We start from the raw sequence: 23,145 nt of genomic DNA, 5'->3' as shown, positions 1-23,145 counted from the left end.
AAAATTAGTAATGTTAACAGTGTTAGCGAAAAGGACAATTTGTTAAAAGTTTTGAAACCATAGGGACCATCTGTGAGGTTTTTTGAACTTAGGGATTAAACTTGATATTTTTGAAAACCAAAGGGGCCATTTTTGAAGTTTTGTCTAAATATTACAATACCAAAGGAAAAAAAGGACAAAATTGTCTTTTTAACCTTTCATGGACCAAAATCTCTCGTGCAAGTCTTATCCATCATATCTTCTGAATAGCCACCAATTTTACAGTTTGTCAGAAGAATTTTGTCAACTGAAAAGTATTGTTGGACTTATAAATTTTTACACTAACGGATTTTTGAAATGAGGTGGATCACAATTCGCAAACAAGGTGGAAAGATTGGCGTGAAATTTTTTGGATGATTGGATAGAAACCCGGGGCTGCCGTCCACTCATTCCGCCACCTCACCCAACCCCAAATCTTTAATACAAACTTTTAATCCGTTAATTTCAACCGCCGACGATCGACGGAGATATAGTAGACATGCTTGTTAGCAGCAGAGCAACTGTCGTCTCCGCTGCCGCACCTCAAAGATTTCTCTCTAATTTTAAGCGCATTTCTTCAGTTTCGATCCCCTCATCATTTGGTTTTCCATTGATCAACGACCACGGTGAGAAGAAGATCAACACCACAATCGGATGGAGTAATTACTCTTACAGGATGGATAAGAAGAAGAATCTAGCTTTCACCTGCGCCGCCGCCGCTTCCGTCGCTGCACAGCCTCTGGAAAATGCCGATGCCCTAATTGACTCCGTCGAGACTTTCATCTTCGATTGTGATGGTACCTTTTTATGTTTCTCTTGCTAAACTCGTCGAAGAATTATGTAGATGAACGGTTTCGATCGATTTCAGTACTTGTATTAGTAGTTTTTGACATACTCACTTGCTTGGTTAGTAACTTGTGATTCGTAAGAGTTATTGAATAACATTAAACTCGTTTCATGAAAGGATAAGTTTGCTTCATTTGAGCTAATTCAGGTATGCGTTGCGTTTAGTTGGAATAAGTTAGAGAATTTTGTAGGACAGTGATGAAATTTCCCTCCAGCTTTCTTTTGATTTATGTTCTATCTTCATTTATATGCACCAGAGGTTTATACGCTTGCAACACGGAGTTGTGTGTTTTGAGCTTTGACATAGATAACACCAAATTCGATCTAATAACCTGCTTATTGCAACTAGTAAACCATAATAACTACCAATACTGAAGTATAATGCTATTACCTGTTTACCACCATTGTTGAGATCAGGATCAGGTAACCCACATTCATGGTAGCATCAAGCTGTATGCAATTGAATATCAGAGCTTTAATACCACACCACTATCAATATGTCATTTTTCTTCCCTTGATATTGGTTTCTCTTGGAACTTGTATAACACAGGAGTCATTTGGAAGGGGGATTCATTAATCGAGGGTGTTCCAGAAACCCTAGAGTTGCTCCGATCAAAGGTTTGTACAAATTATGTTCTTTAAGTTTAAGGTTTGTCCAAATATATTCCATTTTCTTTCTTTTCTTGTTTTCTAAGAGGCAAAATTGTTTTGTATTGTTTTGTTAGGGAAAGAGACTAGTTTTTGTAACCAATAACTCAACAAAGTCCAGGAAACAATATGGCAAAAAGTTTGAGACACTTGGTCTGAATGTCAATGAGGTGAGGTGTAACATTGTGCTAATGATTTTCCTATTTTCCATATTGGAAATTTTCTAAAATTCAAGTAAAGGTTTCAGGAGGAAATTTTTGCATCTTCTTTTGCTGCTGCTGCATATCTACAATCAATTGATTTCCCAAAAGACAAGAAGGTATATATGTCTATATGTCATAACTCATAACTACTTTCTTGAAATAATGAGTATCATATTTGAAAAGAACCAGGATTTTCTAATATATCAATTTAAAAATTGTCCAGATTTATGTGATTGGTGAAGAAGGGATATTGATAGAGCTTGAGCTAGCAGGCTTTTCATACCTCGGGGGTCCGGTATGTCAAATGACGAAACTACCCTTCTTTGGGTACTTGTTATTTTCAGCATGAAGTGAAGTTACATTTTTCTTTTTGCAGGAAGATGGTGGAAAAAAGATAGAGCTCAAGCCTGGGTATTTGATGGAACATGACAAAGATGTATGCTTTTATTATTTCTTTCTTGTAAATTATAAATTTAGTTAAATAATATTAAACTTCAGAATTTTTTTTTTAAATGTTGTTTTCTGAAATGTATAGGTTGGTGCTGTTGTGGTTGGGTTTGATCGTTACTTTAACTACTACAAAGTTCAGTAAGTTCTTTTTTTTTTAAATAATAAATCTAATTATGCATTACTCTTTATTAAACTAAACTGAAACATTTCCATTTTATTTTAAATTGTTTTGATTTGCAAGGTATGGGACACTGTGTGTTCGTGAAAATCCAGGGTGTCTTTTCCTTGCTACAAACCGTGATGCTGTAACTCATCTTACAGATGCACAAGAATGGGCAGGTTTAACTTTTTTTTTTTTTTTTTCTAATTTAACTAAAAAATATTTAAATAATATTTAATATTAATAAATAGGATATAATATAAATGTGGTTTTAGGTGGTGGTTCTATGGTTGGGGCTCTTGTTGGATCTACTCAACGTGAACCACTTACTGTTGGGAAACCTTCAACATTCATGATGGATTACTTGGCAAACAAGTAAGATGTTTTTTTTTAAAACTTAATGTAAGGGTAAAATGGTCATTTAGTCTCTCATTCTTATGTGAAAAACAGATTTGGAATCACCAAGTCGCAGATATGTATGGTTGGTGATAGATTAGACACTGATATTCTTTTTGGGCAAAATGGTGGATGCAAAACTCTCCTTGTTCTCTCAGGTGATATATAATTTATACATATTTTTGGTTATTATATTTATAAACTTTTTTTGTTTATTTGTATATACATTTTGATCCCTTTTTATATTTATAGGTGTAACAAGTCTATCGATGCTTCAAAACCCAAACAATTCCATCCAACCAGATTTTTATACCAACAAGATCTCGGATTTTCTGTCTCTTAAAGCTGCCACTGTGTAACAACTTTGAAGCTCATCTTTCATTGCTGCTTTCTTGTATATGTAGAAGAAACAAGAATTATAAATTATAACACAATATCGACTCCATAATCTTTATCCAATTCATTTTTCAAGCGAATGAATTTTGTTGTGTTGGTTTAATAAGGAGTTAAACAACTTAATTTAGGTAGTTGTGATATAAGTGTTTTTTTTTACTTATCAAGGTGGAATGACTTAATGGGTTAAGAGAACAGACTTGGTTTAATGTAGTAAGAAACCAACCATTTACTTGTTTGCCCTTCTATTTTTTTCCACCCACTCCTCAAAAGTTAAAATTGATGTATATTATGAAAATTGATTATTGGAGTTTAAGGATAAAATGATATAATTTAATCTCATTACAACATTTTGTTTATACATACATCGTTATTCATTCCGCTATTTTATCATATAACTAAATTTAAAAAATATATATAAAAAATAACATAATAAAAGCTCTTTGATCCCAAATAATGGAATAAAGTAATGAAAATCATATTTGATTAGTTGTAAAGGTAAATTAAAATTTTATATTATTTATAAATAATGGTGTATTAACTTTACATATTATCTAAATATTATTTAGTGTAAAAATAAAATTAAACATAATAAAAGCTCATAGGTCCCAAATAAAGCTCTAACAAAAAGTAGTGTTATTTTTAAGAAAAAACTAATAACATTCTGAGTTGTTTTTCAATATTTTTTTACAAGTTAAATCAAAAGTTTAACCTAACTTTTCTATTTTTGTTTATTTATCGGCTTTAATGCTTTATAGGCCTTCTATAAAAAAAAAGTGATCAAATATTTTATGATTATTTGCATAAAAAACCAAATATTTGGAACCATTTTTTCGGAAAAGACCTAATATACTTTTATCAGATGAAAATCTGTAAATTAGATAAAACAAAAACAAAACTTCGGTCAAACATTTGGTTTAGATTGTAAAAAAAAAAAAAAAAAAAAAAAAAAAAAAAAAAAAAAAAAAGTCTTAATCTTATCCAAAAAAACATGTTAAAACATTAGGTTTTTCTTATTATTTTATAAAAATAAATGTCATTTAGTTGAAATTGAAATTTTTAGAACTTTTGTATTGCAATATGCGTTACAGATTTTCATTTCATTTCATGATGAAATGATAAAACACGTTTGAACTAAAAAGATATAAATTAACAAAAAAAAAAGTTGCCCTTAATCAATAATTGTCCATTTCATTCAAACAAAATGAACAAGAGTATCTTCGGCAAAAATAGTTTATAACAAGTAGGTAACTTGTAGCTAAAAACATTTTGTTAAACACTATAAAATATCAGTTGGATTTTGAACACTTTGTTTAAATTAAATGCTAGAACGTCAAACGAGACTTTCTGTTCGGAAACACTCAAAAGCTCCGTGCCAAACACACCCTAAAACAAACAACTTTTTTCTTACATTCCCTCTCTAATCTTTTTCATATTATCCACACTTTTACCAATTATTGCAATATTAACAATAATTTTTTCTCAAAATATATATTAAACAAAAAAAATAAATAAATAAAAAGCATCAGATTAGTCAAACACTCTAATAGTTAGATGAAAGAAAGACACATAAATTTCTATATGAATACAACATTCAACTACAATTCCACTCTCTGAGCTTGAACCAAATGTATACTTTTTGTCTAAAAACGTATATTAAAAATACATCCAGAACACTTTTTGAACAAGCAGATACCGTGGAAACTATATACATACAACATCAAATAACAAAAAGAAAAAAACATCAAATTTAAATTCTTTCTTCTTCATTTCTATCATTTTCTGTTCCCTTCCATTTTTATTGCAAATTTATCGACGTTGCTGACACATCTGGCAGACGGTTGCTGACTTGGCATTAGCAAAAGTACAATACTCGCACGACCAGTGTTGTCCGGAATCATCTGTGGCTCTTGAACCGCTTGATGACCTGGCAGCCCCTTTGCTTCTACTGCTTCTGCTCTTGCTGCTTCCAGCTCCCAATGTCCTCGCGCCACCTGTCCGGCTGCTTCCACCGTGCCCATCCACATCAGACAGCCCGTTCTCCAAAGCCCTCACTAGATTCTCAAAATAATTCCTTGTCACACTGTTTAAAAAAAAAATCAGTATCAGTCCAATGCACAACAAACACAGTATTACCTATCTTGTCATGTGAAATTACCTGGTTAGCCCTGCTAGTTTCATGCGGAACTCATTGAAGTCTTTTGAAGGGCTTTCAACATTGAGGTGAGTTTGTAGTTCCTTTTCAGCACATTGATGGAGTCTTTCCAATCCAGATTCTGCTTCACCTGAAACAATTATTAAAAAAAATAAAAATAAAGTTTTATTTAGTAGAATGGCAGTTTGGTAAATTATGGAACGGAAGGATGTGTAGAACCTTGCAAGTATTCAAAGAACTGCCTTTTGGCATGTTCGCGTTCAGGCAAATAATATCCATAAGCATATGTCCACTTTAGCACTCGTCTACATTCAACTATCTATTAAAATTCAAAAAACAATATTTATAATCAGGATTATATTGTTTTTTATAATAATAATAAAAAAAAAAAGAAACACATGTCACCAGTTAATAAAAAATAGGCACCTGTAGCCAGGCCTCTGTGATGAACTTTAGCTGTGATTCAGGCTGGCACTGCTTGTCACTCAGCTTCTCAAGCTACAAAAAATAAATCAAAATTAATAAATATGCTTTGTATTTGTTAAAAATTTAACTAAAAAAAAATAAAGGATGTATAAAAAAAATGGCTTACATGTGTGCTTTGCATTTGCTGAAGATCTGCCAGGGCCTTTTGTCTAGACTGCAGAGCAGAAAACAAAAATTATCATGTTAAAAGTCAAAGATTTTTTTTTATATAAAAATAAACAATAATATAAAAATAATGATATCAGCTTACAGATTGGTTTGTAGCCCATCTTTCATAATAATGAGTGTATCTTTCTAAAGAGTTTTTAGCCATCTCTCTTCGTTTCTCTGTGTCATCATACTGCACACAACAAAAAAACATAATATATAATATTTAATAATTCCAAATGTGTAAATTATTTATTAAATGATATAAATCTTAATTTATCTTACCACTCCCTCTTGTTTTGCTGCCTCATAACGGTTGCACGCATAAAAACCACCTGTTCTTTCACCATGATCAGACCATGCACCAAGACAAAGCCTGAAAAATAAGACATTTCACAACAATTTTATATTAAAAAAGAATCCATAATTACAAAAAGTACATTGGAAAATAAATAAATAAATAATAAACGTACCAGCAGAATTCAAATTTGCAAGGTGGAGTACATGTAATATGCATACATCCTTGGTTCTTTTCAATTGGTCGCTTGCATTTGGGACATGGTTTTGAATTAGCTAATATCCTGAAAAATTAATCAAGTCAGATCACAAAAGTACAGGGGTAAATAAGTAAATATAACTAAATACCAATTCATGTTTTCAGATTCTGCACTGTTCTTCATTATCCACTTTGACACAGTGTCACAGTCAACCGGTCTGTGAGCCTCCTCAGTACACTGTTAATATCAGTCAAAAATAATGAATATTTATTTTGTTTTTCATTTAAAAAATTAAAATAATGAAGCTTACATTCCAGCAAAAGCTATATGAGCAACCACAGGTAACATCAAATGTTCCACCACCAACAATGAAGTCCACAGCATAGTCACAACCAGGGGCAGGACACCATTTTGTCTAAAATCAATAGAAAAAAAAGGATAATATATCAGTGAATAAAGGGAATAATATGTGATGATTTTTAATTATAATAATTTATATTACCTTTCTATTGTCTTCCACAAAGGATCTAAGAAAATAACGTTGATATTTCTCTGCATCATCATGTGAGACCATGGAAACAATCATGTCTTGACCAACAGCTGCACCACAAGATGGATCAGGACACCTCAGAGTCAAGCATCCAGGTCCATCATTGATGGAAGTGCTTATATATCCTGCATACATTCAAAAAAAAAAAGAGAGCAATATAAAACTAGGGACAAAATTGTAATTGTTAAGATATATGTGTATATACGTATATATGTGTGTAGAGAACAAAAATCAGCAATTTAAGATTAGCTAGTTAGTTTTCTAATCCTAAGTCCTTATCACTTTAGGCTTCTCTAATGTATACTTTATTTAAACAATTGGTCCATATCAATAAAAGTAAGAAAGCATTCAGCTTCATCAAAACTAAAATATGCATATAAATATAAGTGGTGAATGGTACATATATGTGCTTCAGAACAAACCTTTCCAACAAGTTACACAAAAAGGATGACCACAAGCAGCAGAACTCATACTATCACAAGGATAAACTTCAAAGCAAATCCCACATGTCAACTGCCAAAAACAAATGAACTGTTAGAAGTGGTAAAGTAAAACACAGGAAATCAATGGCCCTCAAATTGTTGATATTTACCTCTTTGACATTGGGAAGTGCACGTGGTTCCTCTAGCAATCCAACAACTCTGCGAACCTTTTCTTCATCAGCAAACCATTCATCATTCACTTTGCTGACGCTCCTGTAGGTAGAAAACATTGAAATCTAATTAGCAGAATATATATAAAGTTTATATGAGAAGAGGAAGGATAGAAACATAGATTACCAGTTATAATGGCGGAGTAATATGGCAGCTGCAACATGAGAAATGGAAAGTATTGAAGATATCTTCATGATATCATCCTCTTGACGTAGATGAATATCAGCTTCATTTAAAATGGTGTAGTTTTGCTGAAAAAAGAAAGGCCAGAAGCACTTATACTAATGCTTAATATGAAACAGATGTAGATATGACTGTATTTCCTAGATCATTTAGGACATTATCAGGGGGAAGAAATGTCCCTAATTTATAACCAGTTATTAATTGAAACTGAAAAGAAAATCAGCTAGAAAGCTGCATCATGGATGCTGAGTTTCTTAAAACTTTCTGTTACTTCTTAAGTTGTTTTTGATAGCACGCCGCCATTGGTGAATTCTGGAATAACATCAGCACGATTGGACACGACAAAAAGTTCCTAAAATCTGCTAGTTTTATGATCGTCTCACTAATTTATAAGATAAAAACGAGCATCATATATTGTAAAAATCTCAATCTAAATTCGCAGCACTAGATCATCTCAAGGGGTCTATTTCCTTCTCATTACGTTTAATAACGGAAAGTATAGATCACAATACCAAATCAATCAATCAATCAGCTGTTTTGTCACGTAATCCACCGTACCTGGCTACGACGAGAAAGGAGATCATCAGAATCATCGGAATCATTGTCGATGAACTCGTAGTCGGCTGCATCGCCATCATCGGAGTCCATCGCAGTCTCCCCACTGTAGAAGTCATCATCAAGAGACTCGGCATCGTTCGCGTCGTGCATATCATCTTCCGAATCCATCTCAAATATGAATTAACGTTTATTCTTCAACACAATAACGTGCCCTAATCGGTACTCCAAGATAAATAAATTAAAAAACCCAATTCAATCAGAGCAATCCCTAAAATTGAAATAATAAAAAGCCGAATTCAATCAGAACAGAACAATCACACACGGTCTCTCCCTCTCTCCGATTTCTCCAACTGTGCTTTGCTTAAAGCTTGATTGGCCGGAGATTCCGATGATTGAGAGAGAGGGGAAAGAACATATAGCTTTTTAAGCTTTTTAATGGTGGATGGAATGGAGGAAAGAGGTGTATTCTGCATACATACATTTCTACCATAAAGTAGTAGATGGACTTCACCGTCTCGGATGACGGGCTAAAAAACTTATACGGGTTGGGTCGGGTTTTTACTTTATACATATTTTTGTTAAATAGTTATATTATAATTAATAATTTGTTTTTTATAATATAAATCAACTTAGCAAGTATATATATATATATATATATATATATATATATATATATATATATATATATATATATATATATATATATATAGGTTTGTTGTTGTATATATGTAATTTGTTAAATATGATATATAACTCATATTAATATATATCATGAGATTTACAAAAACAATAAAAATGACGTACAAGAATTGGATCAACAATTTAGTGTTCATTTGGATAGATTTGTTCGATTTGATATGATCAATTGATTTAAAGTTGATTTTAGTTTTCAACCATTGATCAAGATAATTTAAACTAAGTTCAAACTCAATATGATCCAACAACATTAAAATTCAGTTAGATCGTTACTTATAATTTGGGTTTTAAGAGGCAAGATAGTTTAAAAATATTTAATTTTGATATTAACCGACTTTATAAAAGAATCTAAAAAAATTGTTTAGTTATACATTAAAATTTATAAATAACTATTAGGAAAAATATATATTATAGTTGGATATTTGGTAAACAAAAACTTTTGATAAGAAATATATATATCTTAATGTATTATATTGATGAAACTTTCTAATATATTAGAAAAATAATTTAATAAATTTATAAACAATTAAAAAGATATATATTAAAAATAATAATATAACTAAATAAATAAATAATTGGTAATTGATTTTTTTAATTATTCGGTTCTTATTTTTATAAACCAAAATCAATTTTAAATTCAAAATAATAACTCAAATTTATAAAAATCAATCTGAACATCTAAACCAAATAATCAAATTCAAATTATCCAATTAAATAATTTGATTTTAAGAAAATAGCAACAACTCTACTCAAAATATGTTCAATGAAAGCTTTTTTTTATTCAAATAATATATAATTATTAATATTGTATACTATTACGTATTCCTTTTAAATATGGATTTCCAATTTGGAAGATTAATATTTTTCATTAATCCGCTACTAGTGTATCAGCTCTTGTCTTGATTTGAACTTACTGACTTTTTTTATCTAAATAATAAATAATAAAATAAATAAATATACTAAATGATAACATATGAGCTAATTGGTGGCCTTTCCGAATATTAAAATGAGGAAACTACGATGTGGACACCAAAAGGATGCTAAATCAGCACTTTTTTTGGTAAACTATCTATATCAGTTTATATAGCACATTTTGAATAATATTAATACCTAGTTACCCTTACGGACATCAAAATATAAATAACAATACACAAAATTTCTTATACACAATCACTTTCCAAATTGAATAAATGGGAATACACAAAATTGTAGGTTGACAATTAATGAAATTAACCTTTCCTTAAATACTTAAATGTCTAAAAAATGTATTTATCTATATATCGACTCGAATCTAAATACCCATAACAAAAATTATTAGCCCCAAATCATCAAAGATTGCAAATTACGATTATATTTAATTTATTCTACATACACTTAAATTACTATTACCTTCATCCACTTAGGATATATCATCATTTTACTTAAAAGTTATTATATTCAATCGCTCATTACAAGTATTGAACATGAGCGTCAATGTTCATCTCATGTCAATTAATCCCCACACTCATCACATCATAGCAAAACTCAAAAAAGATACCATCTTTTAAAACATGAAACACATACCGCACAACGTGTAATCTTATAAAGTTTAGTGAGTTTATGCGTTTAAATAACATAAAACGGTTAAATACATAATTGATAAGAGATATGTTTGAGTAAACACGAAAAGCTTAATGTAACAAGCACAAACTTTCATTCTTATCATCTTATCCTTCAATTATAAGAGTCTCAATTTTCTTTAATATCATATTACTAATAATTAGAAGACAAAATAATAATATATTGATTAAAAATATAGTTACATGCTACTAATCTAATTCATGTTTTGTTAACAAAAAAATTAGGTTTAGTAAATATTATTAATATCAATTAGGATTTAGATAATATAAAGACATTTACATATGCAAGGTTCTACCAAGATCACGAGTTTAAAAAGGCTTTGAACTAAGCCAAAGCCATATATAACTTCTAATTTAGGAATTGATATGATATTTGTTGAGAAAAATAATATTTTTTTAGAAAATACATTTTGACGAAAATGACGATGAGTCATTGGAACTAGTATTTGACCTTTCATCCTAACAATCATTCACGATTTTAAATTTTGTGTAATAGTTGATCAAGTTATTTGTTCATTGAACTAAAAGTTTGAACAATATATTATGGAAACATTTTTGGTTTCTTATTCATAGCATAAAAGTTAAACATACATAATAATATCTAAAGAAAGTTAAAATTTATTTCTAAAGATGCTACAAAATGGTCACATCTAAGATATCAATGGTGATATTTTTTATACAAAAAGCTAGAATTGTTATAATTTTTTTACTAACTGAACATAATACAACTAACATAATACTAAATTTCTTTAAGAAAAAAGGTAAACACTTAACTAGTTCTTTAAGAAAAAAGGTAAACACATGATGTTCCTTTTTTTTCATGATTTCCCAAGGAACATTAGCTTTCTTATTGCCATCTAGGGACCTTTCTTCCATAATCATCCTAAGAGTAGCTCATTCCATAAACCAATGTTTGTTTTAGACATCAAAGAGTAGCTCATTCCATAAACCAATGTTTGTTTTAGACATCAGGTATGTTTTATAAAACTAGTTGGTAATTATAACTTTTATTTGTGTAAAAGTGATTTGTAAAAAGTAATTTTAAACTTTAAAAAAAATAATTACATAAAACATAAAAACTAAAAACTCTCAAAAACTACTTGAATATATTTTGGATTATAATTTTTTGTTTAAAATAAAAATTTTAATCTTGTACTCTTAGACGAATCTTTTCTTTTTAATTCAAGTTTTTTCTTCTAAATGAATAAGGAATCAACAAAAGCAATATATTGATGTATATAATTTTATAGTCGTCTCATGCAAAGTAGAAAAACACGAGAAATCTTATATGAAAAATCAACATCTATTTATACCATTTTAGTTTGATATATTGGTTTCTATGCACCAGAGGAGTTTCTTAAGAGATTCAAACGAATCATGGATAATAACCTTATGATCCTCAAAATCTGTAGATATCTTTTTTAAAAGAAATAGTGTTGGTATTGTCCATTTCTGTATAGATATAAAATCATTAAGAAACATTTGCTTTCCTTTTAAGAAGAAAACAGGATTTAGAAATGAAGCCACCATTTGTCATCTTTCTTCTTTGAAATATTTTTATGTTTTTTGTCGCCTTCTTATTGTTTCTATTGAAATACTAGACGGCTTCATTTGTCATCTTTAGTGTAACCTCTTTTTGTTAATTTTTTATTTTCAATATTGAGTTATCAAATTTTACCAATAAAACATCGTCATCTTTGATCCGAAAAATCACATAAATAAGTGGAGCCTTTGACAAAATAACTCTATTTTTAATTATTTTAACAAAACAACCACAACACCACTTTATGTGGTGAAATTGCTTTTTGAATGTACTTTACCGGAAAAAATATTCCACTTTTTTCAACTTTGAGTTATCAAAATTTACAAATAAAAAGTGGGTTATGTCACAAAAGTTATTATTATTATTATTATTATTATTATTATTATTATTATTATATATATATATGCTTAGTTTATTTTGTTTTTACTAATTATTGTGTGCCAGAATGCACAGATCTGAACCACCGGATGAAATTAAAATCAAAAGTCATGATCTGAGGGTCTATGATATTACAATAAGGTAACATGTACCATATAATCACACAAATTTCAGCATAAGGGCATTTTAGTCAATTGAGACAAAATTAAAAAAGGAAAAATCGAGATTTATGGGATAATTAATGATCTCATGGAAGTTGGTTGTCCCTTCATGGGATAATGAATTCATAATTCAGAAGTACTTATGTCACTCAATATGGATGTCAGTTGTTTATTAATGAACTCTTGGTTCTGATCGATACCGTTGTTAGGAAAAGAGCGATAGCAAGTGGATAATGATGTTGGGAGTGTGGGTTAGTTTAGACGCTATAATTGTTAAAAGAATTTCGAAAATTATATTGATTGAAGATGATTATACTACATAAATCCTTCGGTAAATGGGTTGTTGGGTTGGTGATTCGTCAATTCCGATAAAGGGGTTCATTATCCGTTGTCTTTAGTAAGGTTGGCAAGGTGTAGTTAAATCCAAGTTGGGGGGGGGGGGGGGGGGGGGGGGAACCATTAGGATTATTGGCAATAATTCCATGTGTGAAACAAGGAGGAATTCCATACCTTAAGCAAGTGGAGGGTCGGTTCTAATTGCGGTGTGGATTGAGATTGTATAAGGAATGAAGATTCATGTTATCTTTCCGAATATGTGAAGCATCAGTTGTGGCACATAGCGAATATATGATCAGATACAAGTTGAAGGTTGTGTTAGAGTCTTTCTTCCTATTCTTGTCTGATAAAGGCTTTAGGGTTCAAAGCATGACCTGAACACCTGATTGGGGTATAGTCGGATGCGTCTTCGCCTCTTGATGACTATGGTTTGGGTTGGTAGATGGACATCAGGACCACGGGCTAGATCCATGTAAAATATGGGAAGTATTGTAAGACTATGGGGTAGCCGTAGCATACACAAGGTTGATAGTATGTAGAGTGGTGTTATAAGTATGCGAAGGAGTCGTAGCATTTACCAAGATAAGATAGGCCATTATAGGAGTGATTGTTGGGTTGTAGAAGGATCACAACGCATGCATGGGTCAATTTATACCGCCATTGTTGGTTGACCACTCCTTATGGGGAACGAGGATTATTGGAGTTATGTTGGTATTTCATGCTTGTATAGCCCCAAGTGGGTGAGACCTGTGGGTGAGGTCGTCCAAGTGTATAGATTGGGTGAATCCCATGGGTGAGGCCCATTTGGTTGTGATAGCATGCGTGAGACCCGATGGAAATTGAATGGAGTAAGGCATTAGATCATGTTTTGAGTGGAATAACTTTGTGGTAAGTGGTTGTCATCCGTGTGGTGGTTAGGCTAGGGTATCCCTTATCTGTTAGACTCTTAGTCAGAGCCTTGTGGTGGGACCAGGTGTGAGATAGCCAGTCTCAGTGGTCGGTTGAGGATCTTATATCTCAGTTAGTAAAAGGTCACCATGGAATCAACAGATTTCGGATAGCATGCAAGTGTGAGTCTTTGGATTTTAGAATGTGATGCTTCAGGCCTTTTATTGAATTTAGAATTTAAGTTCGGATGATTTTAAGTTGAAGGAGATTAGATGAGATTGTAGGGTTTCTCATTACCTTTCTAAGCATATATATAACGCCGAAAATGGATTAGAAACACGGAAGTTGTAACCGTTAGAAGTTATTAAAATTTTGGGTTAAGCCGAGTACGTTGGGCGTACTGGGTAGGATTGACCGCAGAGGACTACCTGGTACACTAGTGTACCAGGAATACGTTGGACGTACGCGGCCCAAACTCAAACCCTAATTTTGAGTCTTGAACCTTATTTAAAGGCATTAACTTATTCCCAATCCTCTTTACTTTCAGCCTCCACCCTCTTAAGTTGTTTCCTCGAAACCTTAGCCTTATTTGAAAGATTATTGAGCCTTTGATTGATTTTTGTGGGTTTTTGGTGCACTTGGAAGGGGAAGAACTCATTAGAGAAGTGTTGGTTGTCTTGGAGCTTGTAGATTCATGCCTTGTTCAACTTGATCTATCTTTTGGAGGTTTAAAGATTCAAACTTAATGGTTATTTGATGTAGATCTAGCCTGAGGTCATGATATGAGTATGTTTTGGTCCCATGCTTTGGATCTTGTGAGTATAAGTGACTCCATAACCTTTGAGACCATTTTTAGTTATTTTTGAGGTCATTAAGCTATAAAAATCGGATCATGTTGAGTATAATCCTGCCATGCATGAGTTAGTGGTCTTTTAATGAAGTTAGAGATTTAGGGATTTGGTTTGGACACCATTAAGCCATGCAAAGGCATAAAGTCAAGAACTATATGGCTTAGGACGTCCTATATGAATCAGATCTGGAAGTTATTCATATTTTCTTAAGGCATTAATAGGTTTGGGGTATATTTTGGGCTTCAGCGTCATACGTTGGGCGTACTAGGTTGGTACGCGGGGTTGTCGGGTTATTATTGTGTTGTGTCAAATGTTTTTACTAGAATAGTCTCATTTATAACGGGTTGGCCCTATCCATCCGTGTTTTTATGTTGCTAGGGTTAGACTATTTAATGTGCATGCATGTATCGTTTTAGGGTCATTAATTGTATTTGCCCTACTTATCTTTTATAGAAAATTTCACGTCGAACTCTTCTAAAGCTATTCAATCTAAGCATTCGACACTATTTGATCTTCGTTGTTTGTGTTATTGTGTTCACATCGTTTATAGAATCTATAGATCTACGTTTTTATTGTTTCAACAATTAGTATCAGAGCAGGAGATAGTGTAGTTCAATCGCTATTCTTCTATCAAAATTTTCAACTAGGGTTTATCGTTTTTCTTGGATTTGTTGTTTCTGTATCAACTACTTCAATCGGTTGTAGGCTCCAGATGTAGATATCTTATTTTGCCCTAGATCTCGATTCACATTATTACACATCTGATTCTATATTCGCTTCTGTGAACTCTTGAGAAGATGAATCATGAAGATCCTCATACTCTTTCTTTCAATTTTTCCAACAGTATCGAGTCTATTACCAGAATCCCAATCCTTTTTACGCGGGATTATGAAGTCTGGGCACTGCACTTCGAGGACTATGTTCTCGGCGTTGAAGATCATGGCACCACAATATGGGAGGCCATGACGTAGCAGAAATTCTCTCACACAGCTACAAGGAAGGTTGTCAAGACTCAAGCCGACTACAACACAATTCTTGTTGAAAATAAAGATATTCCTCAAGACAAAAAAAGACAAGTTGTTAAGCAACATCAAGGAGATGAGAATAATCAAGTTCGCTCTACCTCCAGACACTTTTTGTCTGGTGAGTGAATGTGAGACTGCGAAGGATATATGAGACAGGTTATAAGAGCTTTATTCAAGTGACACAGATTTGGAACACTCCGTGCAAACGTTGCTTCTTTCTGAATTTGGAGCCTTTGTTCAAATTTTTGATGAAAAAGTCAATCAGACTTTCATACGTTTTAATCATCTGTTGAGCAGGATGCTTCAGCATAATCTAAGGCATAAAGTAATAGAGCAAAAGTTTACATTCATGAATGGGTTAAGGTTTGAATGGAAATCGGTTGTGTCCACAGTAAAAGCTCATGAATAGTTCAAGAGCTACTCTCTAGCAAAGCTTGTGGGAATTCTACGATCCCTCAAAGATGAAGTGGCGAAGGATGTAAAGCTTGTCTCTAGCATGGGATCATTGGCCTTGGTTGTGAAAGGAAAAAAGGTTGTTGAAGAAGATTCTGAATCCGACTTTTTAGACAGTGAACTCACCAAGGAGGAATATGATTTGATGGTGTCTAATCCCAAAAAGTTCATTAAAAAGAACTTTGGTCGATTCAAGAATAGGAACAGAAAGAGAAACTTTAGTTCAAAAAAGTCTAGAGAAGAGAGCTTCAAGAACTCTCAAAAGGAAGAAGATAAGCAAGAGAAGAAATTGTTAGGCGATTAAGGGTATGACTGCAATTACTGCCATGGAAAGAATCATTTTGCCAAAGAGTGTATCCTACGAAGGATGAATGAAAAGATGGGAACAGAGAAGGATGAAACTTACTATCTTCAAAAGATAGAGGATCTTAGAAAGAAGAGTGTTGCGAACTCAAAGCCTGCTTTGATTGTGCAGGAGGAGAGTGACGAATATGGACGTGTTGAAGTATGGTCCACAAATTCTGAAGATGAAGAGGTTCGGAAGCCCACACATGGGGGATGTTTTTTTTTGGCTAATTCTAAAGAAAAGGAGTATGAAGAAAGATGCCTAATGGTTCAGAACGAGATTTGACTGATGGTGGCCAGGCCTCTAAAAATTGCTTTGCTGCGAAGCCTGTGTCTGAACCGGTGAAAGAATGCGAGAAGGTCATCAATAAGGTACACTATATACTCCAATCTCTTAATATTCCTGCTACACGTTACGAATCTGAATTAGATGATTTAAATTATACTTTCTCTAATTTTAGTGACATCTTAAAGAGAACTCGTCTAAGTAATTCTAACCTAAGTGATCAAATCATCAGGGTAACAAATAAAAGTGAAGGGAGAAGGATGTGGATAGAGAAGTTGGAATTAGAGCTTACCAGATGTCATTTATCTTAAGAAAGACAATTTAGAACTTTTAAAACAAAAGAATATTTTCTGTTTAATTAAGAAGCGTTTATATTTGGAAAATGTAGAAGGTGAAAACAATTCCTCTGAAGATTGTGGACCAAGTGGACGTTTAACTATTAATGTTTGGAAAAAAAACGTGAGTTACCAATCATATCTTACAACTTTTTCTATGTATAACCTTTTGGTTTACATCTACATATCAATTCAAAACTAAACCGATTACATGATTATTTGCAGGCTCATGCCACCAGGCCCTTGTGTACACTTTATTAGTCGGTCCTTTTTACAAAGAGTAGATGCACAAGGGTACACTTGGGTAAAAGTAACCAAAGAAATGCGCGGATTATAGTGGGAGGAGTTCCAGGTAGTTAACTATATGTGATAAATTGTTGTTTGGTAACATTTACATTTAAACTTATGTTTATATTGTTAATGTGTAGAAAAAATGTTGTTGGGATGAAACAATAGACTTGTTGGTGAGGCAAGCTTGGGCAAGGAAAGCGACACAAAGTTATGGACAATATCTCTACAACATGCAGAGCCCACAAAGAAACTAACATGGCTTTAAACCATCTCATATTCCATATGAAGTCTGGAACTCCTGGCAATTAAAATGGAATACAGATGAATACATGCTAAAATCCGAGCAAAACAAGAAAAATAGGCGTAACGGTGTGGCTGATGGGGTAGCACAACCTACACATAATGATGGATCCGCAAGTCATTTGAAGATAGCTTCTAATTTGGTAATTTTTTTAATGGTACATCAATGTTTATATATGTTTATCTGTATATTTGACATTTTATGGTATTTATGCAGAAGATGAAATTAGAACGTGATCCACCCCATAGTGAATTGTTCCTGTATACACACACGAAGAATCAAGACGGAGTCACTTTCACAAATGAAAAAGATAGACAAATTCATGTAATATTCATTTCAATGCAATTAAAATTTTATATTGTAGCTAGTCCATAATATCATTCATAACTTTGATATCTTTTAACTTATATTATTTTTATTTTGTAGGCGACCTATATAGAAAAACGGGAAGAGTTGGAAGCTGAAGGTGTTGAATTTGAGGAGGACAAACTATTTTATGATGTTGTTGGTGGTCATGACAAAAAAAGAAGACTTTATGTATTAGACTCTTTTGCAAAGGCAGTTCCCAATAGGAACAGTAAAACGGATGAATCTTATATTCCGGAAAAAAAAAATGATGAAATAGAAGAGACGAAGGAGCTTGTTGCTAAACAAAAAGAGCAAAACAAAGAGCTTAAAGAAATGATGAAGGCCCAAGAAGAACAAAACAACGCAAGAGTCGGGCAACTTGAAAAACAACTTCAAACGACAATTGATCTTATTAATGTCTTTACAAAACAACAACACTAGTAGGTCATAAAGTGTTGATATATGTTTATTAGTATTTATTTTACATTAGCAACTTACCTTTTTCCATGTAATAAATAATTATTGTATTATTTTATGATATAATGTTATTTGATTTTTTTGTTATTTTTTTTTCATATATTACAACAAAATAATTTGGATCTAATTTTAAATCAATTATCCATCCATATGGAATCTGATATATAATATACACCACGAAAATTACTAGGGATTCATGACCAGGGGCGAGTGTACAGTGTTATAAAGGGTGTCCATGGACACCCCTAAATCTCAAATTTTATTTACAAGATATAATATAAATTCCATGGGACACCTGTTGGGAAAAAGTCTAGACACCCTTGGATACGGTAACACAAAAGAATAAATAATACAATATTTTGATGTGATTTATCACATTTGTCAATCGCAATTTCTTATTAATCTTTAAAACTTTCAAAAAAATTCAAGAGCATAAATTTAGGAGTTTGTTAAGTAAACAAAATATTTTTCAAATATATAATAAGAAAGAATACTGCAAGCTCAGATCGATCTATAAATTGTAAAGGGTAGAAAATTAGTAAAGTGGAAAAACAAAAACCTAAAAAATTATGATTTTCGAGTGCCCTTTGTCTTCCAAAAACCGAATTTCCGCCTTCCGGCCGCCGCTGATTTTTTGGTGTCGCCAACAATAACGACTCCGACTGTCTCGATCTCCGCTGACCACAGGTTGTCTTCAACATGTCTTGGGATCATAGTTTTAGACTACTGGTTGTCTCTCACCTACTCTTCACCACTCCTACCGGATACCATCCCCACATTCATCTGACCGGACTGGACCATCTATCGCCGACACTACAACGAGAAGCATGCGTTGCTTCTCCTCTATTCAATTTTTATTTGGGTAAGTCTTTCTTTTCTTTGTTTGAGGACTTGAGGTTAAATTTCTTGTAGCAGTCGATATGGTTGATATGGACTGTAAAGCAAATAAAGGGAAAAAAGCATAGTCTACCTACAAACTAGAAAAGTCATAGTCTAAACCTATTATTGTTTTTGTGATCATACATGTCAGGCATCAGATGTCTCTTATTGCTTTCTATAATGAACAGTTGTAATTATCAATTTAATTTACTTCACTAAAATTGTACTGAATAATACTTTCGACATATATAACGTAATAAAGCTTAAATGAAACAAAAAAAAATCACTCTTCTTGTTAGGTAAAATGAACAATTATGATTATTATTTTATTATATATATTATAGATTTATAGTGATAGTGTATATGTATTTGTTTTTGAAGATTTATATAGATTTGTAATTATTTATTTTATTATTTTTGGCATAATGCTAAAAATTTACATAAAAAGGTGAAAGAAGCTCTTTTATGGTATGATCATGATACCAACAACAAAACAATAAATAACAAACACCTTGATCAAAGTATATCGACAAACCGACTCATATCCAAAATTTTCAACTCATTTATTTTATACTAGGACACACGTGAGTTTGAATCCTAGATTCGCCACTGTTCATGACCACGTAATTTGCTAGGAAGTCATCAAACAGAAGTTGTCAGGGATTCATTACCACCAAATTTGCTAGGGATCCACGACCATAGAATTTGCCAGGGATTCATCACCACAGAATTTTCTAGGGAATCACCACCACAGAATTTGCCAGAGATTCATTACCATGAAATTTGCTAGGGAATCACCACCACGAAATTTACTAGGGAATAACCACCACGAAATTTACTAGGGAATAACCACACGAAATTTGATAGGGAATCATCACAACAGATTTTGCTAGGGATTAACTACAACGAAATTTGTGATGTAATAACTACCACAAAATTTATGATGGAATCATACTACAAAATACACGACAGAATACCATTTACCACGAATTTCATTCCATTGTCACAATTGCGACGGAATGATTGTTTCCCTAGCAAACACTCGCTACAAAGTTTTTTGGGACAAAACTCGGTCATCGCAAATTCCGTCGCTATTCGTCCTTTGCAACAGAATTTTAGCTTTTCACAACGGAATCCTTCCCTATCAAAATCACGTTTTTTTTATAGTGCTTAAACTTGGCCTCCAATGGAAGAGAGTTTGCGTAAATCAACCAAAAGACACTCAGATATTAATCAAACCCGATCCAAATCTAAAAAATCAGTCCAAAATCATTTTTGAAATTCTGAAACTTAATTGATCACTTGTCAACAAAGACAATCTCACCAAAGAATACCCTTAACGTCCTATAAATGTAGACGCAAGGAAAATCTCATGGCTTAGTCCCTTTGAAATACTTCACAACCTTTTCTATTTATAGAGGAGGAGACATTCTCTTGTTTATTCTCACCATCGATGTGGGATGATGTAACATCCTAAAGTCAGAATCAAGAGTTCAGGGGGTAAAGTGTAAGTTTGGAAAAGAGGAACTCGGCGAGTAGGAGTTGCAACTCGTCGAGTCTAAGCGTGTGTCGGGCACATGTTAAGTGACCGGACTCGCCGAGTCGGAGGTTGGACTCGACGAGTCCGTGCTAGAATGAGAAACCATAATTCTTGGGGTTTTGCACCCTATTTAAAGAATGATATACCTTCATTTCAACCTCTATCTTCCATGAGTGTTCCAGAGAAACCCTAAATCGTGAGAGACTCCATAGTTGAGAAGATTGAAGCTTGGAAGAAGAAATTGGTGAAGAGAAGTTGGAGGAATTTGAGGATAGCATCAAGGGAGCTTGTGGATCTGAAGTCTACATCAGTTTAGACTCATCTCTAAGGTAAGAAGACCTTACCTTAAGCTATTTCCTTTTTATTTCATCCATGGTGTGTGATTTGGGGTTCTTTAGCATGGTTGGGATCTATTTCGGGTATAGAGACTAGATCTGAGGTTGCAACTTCAGATCTAGGTTGGTTTGGAGCCATGTGATCAGAAAGTGATAGCTTTGGGGCGTGATTGAGAGTGTCCTTGCCTTAAACCTTCATTTTAGCTTGATTAGAGCTTGTTGAGCCTTGCATGCACGTAAAGTTGGAAACTTTACGTGTGAATCTGGCCCTAGGAGTCCAAATCTATGTATTGGAAGCAATGGAATGGCCTGTGATCGTCTGAATGAAGATTTTACGTATGGACTCGGTGAGTTGTATGGGTGGACTCGACGAGTTATATGAAGATGGGCAGGAACTCGACGAGTTGGAAGAACAACTCGGCGAGTCTGTTGAAGATTGCCTTGGACTCAGCGAGTCTGTTCTTGGACTCAGCGAATCTGGTCGTGAAGTCCTAACCTTTTCTGGTTGAGCTATGAATCAGTGAGTTGAGGGATGACTCGGTGAGTTGAGCAGGAAGGGACTCGGAGCTTGTTGGACTCGACGAGTCTTGGGGCGACTCGGCGAGTTGAGTTATGGCATAGGATTTTTTGAGCATAGGAACTCGACGAGTCAACGGGTTGACTCGACGAGTAGGGTTAACCAGGAAGGTTGACTGTGACTAAGGACTTTGACTTGGACCAAGGGTTAACCAGTTTGACTTCCAAAGGGTATTTTGGTAATTATTAGTATTTATTGGTTTTGGTTATTTGGTAATGATCAGTGATGGAGTTCGTGCTGGTGGTCGGAGCAGTGTGGTCTTATTTCTTCAAGTCGGCAGTTGCAGGTGAGTTATACTCATTATATCGATAGGGTCTAAGGCACCAAGGCCGGCCCTTTATCGGATGGGAATCCGGGTAGTCGTTTGTTATGTTATTGTTTTGTTATGTCTGCATCCTAGTAGTTAGGATGGTGTATGTTAGAGACCTGGTCAAGGTCGGTATCCGATATATAGGATGATGCTATGCTAGTGACCAGTTAGGTCGGTATCCTGGTTAGGATGTTGCTATGTTATGTGATCTGCTAGATCGGTTGATTAGTTGTGAATTGTTATGTGATTATATGTTTATGTGCACATGGTTGTTGGACTGGGGTTGGGTTGAGGCGGGTCTTGCTTTGTGCTATAGGCCAACATACCCAGGGTGGACCGGTTAGACCGAAGGCCCGACGAGCGGTCCGGATAGGTTGAAGGCCCCAAGAGGGCAGACCAGACGTGTCGAGGCTCGGAGAGTGGACCAGACAGACTGAAAGCCCGGTGCGGGCGGACCAGCCATGCTGTAGACTCAGAGAGTGGACCAGGTGGACTGAAGGCCCGGTGCGGGCGGACCAGTCATACTGTAGACTCGGAGAGAGAGTGGACCGGGCGGACTGAAGGCCTGGTGCAGGCGGACCAGTCACACTGTAGACTTGATATGCATGGTTGTTCTGTTTATGATATGTTATGATATGTGGTTGGTATTATGGTTGGTATTTTGGGGGTAACTCACTAAGCTTTCGGGCTTAAAGTTTCAGTGTATTGTTTCAGGTACTTCAGGAGATCGTGGCAAGGCGAAGGTGTGATCGTACCGCTCCTCAGTTTTATGTTGATGTTTCTGGGAGACTCTGATAATAAATGAACTGAAAACCTTTTTCTAATAAC

General features: G+C 33.6%; 2 protein-coding genes across 2 annotated transcripts; one reads left to right on the top strand and one right to left on the bottom strand.

The window, feature by feature from the left end:
* The first annotated feature begins 265 nt into the window (after positions 1–265).
* Positions 266–3,197, top strand: LOC111902990 (phosphoglycolate phosphatase 1A, chloroplastic). The gene is made up of 11 exons (XM_023898782.3): positions 266–815; positions 1,415–1,482; positions 1,590–1,682; positions 1,760–1,831; positions 1,939–2,010; positions 2,092–2,151; positions 2,251–2,303; positions 2,407–2,504; positions 2,601–2,700; positions 2,776–2,879; positions 2,974–3,197. Exons 1-11 carry the CDS (start codon positions 518–520, stop codon positions 3,078–3,080), a joined length of 1,125 nt encoding a protein of 374 aa, XP_023754550.1. The 5' UTR covers positions 266–517; the 3' UTR covers positions 3,081–3,197.
* Positions 3,198–4,664: 1,467 nt separating this feature from the next.
* On the bottom strand, positions 4,665–8,812 carry LOC111902991 (probable E3 ubiquitin-protein ligase ARI8). The gene is made up of 15 exons (XM_023898783.2): positions 8,344–8,812; positions 7,729–7,853; positions 7,542–7,644; positions 7,372–7,462; positions 6,902–7,074; positions 6,710–6,814; positions 6,548–6,636; positions 6,376–6,483; positions 6,188–6,278; positions 6,006–6,095; positions 5,862–5,909; positions 5,696–5,767; positions 5,489–5,588; positions 5,273–5,399; positions 4,665–5,197 (listed from the first exon to the last, which is right to left on the bottom strand). Exons 1-15 carry the CDS (start codon positions 8,509–8,511, stop codon positions 4,924–4,926), a joined length of 1,764 nt encoding a protein of 587 aa, XP_023754551.1. The 5' UTR covers positions 8,512–8,812; the 3' UTR covers positions 4,665–4,923.
* Positions 8,813–23,145: the final 14,333 nt, after the last annotated feature.

This window comes from Lactuca sativa, chromosome 9 (genome assembly GCF_002870075.4).
Source record: "Lactuca sativa cultivar Salinas chromosome 9, Lsat_Salinas_v11, whole genome shotgun sequence".
Lineage (NCBI taxonomy): Eukaryota > Viridiplantae > Streptophyta > Magnoliopsida > Asterales > Asteraceae > Lactuca > Lactuca sativa.
Note: the sequence above shows the minus strand (reverse complement) of the source record. Positions and strands in the feature narration are given on the sequence as shown.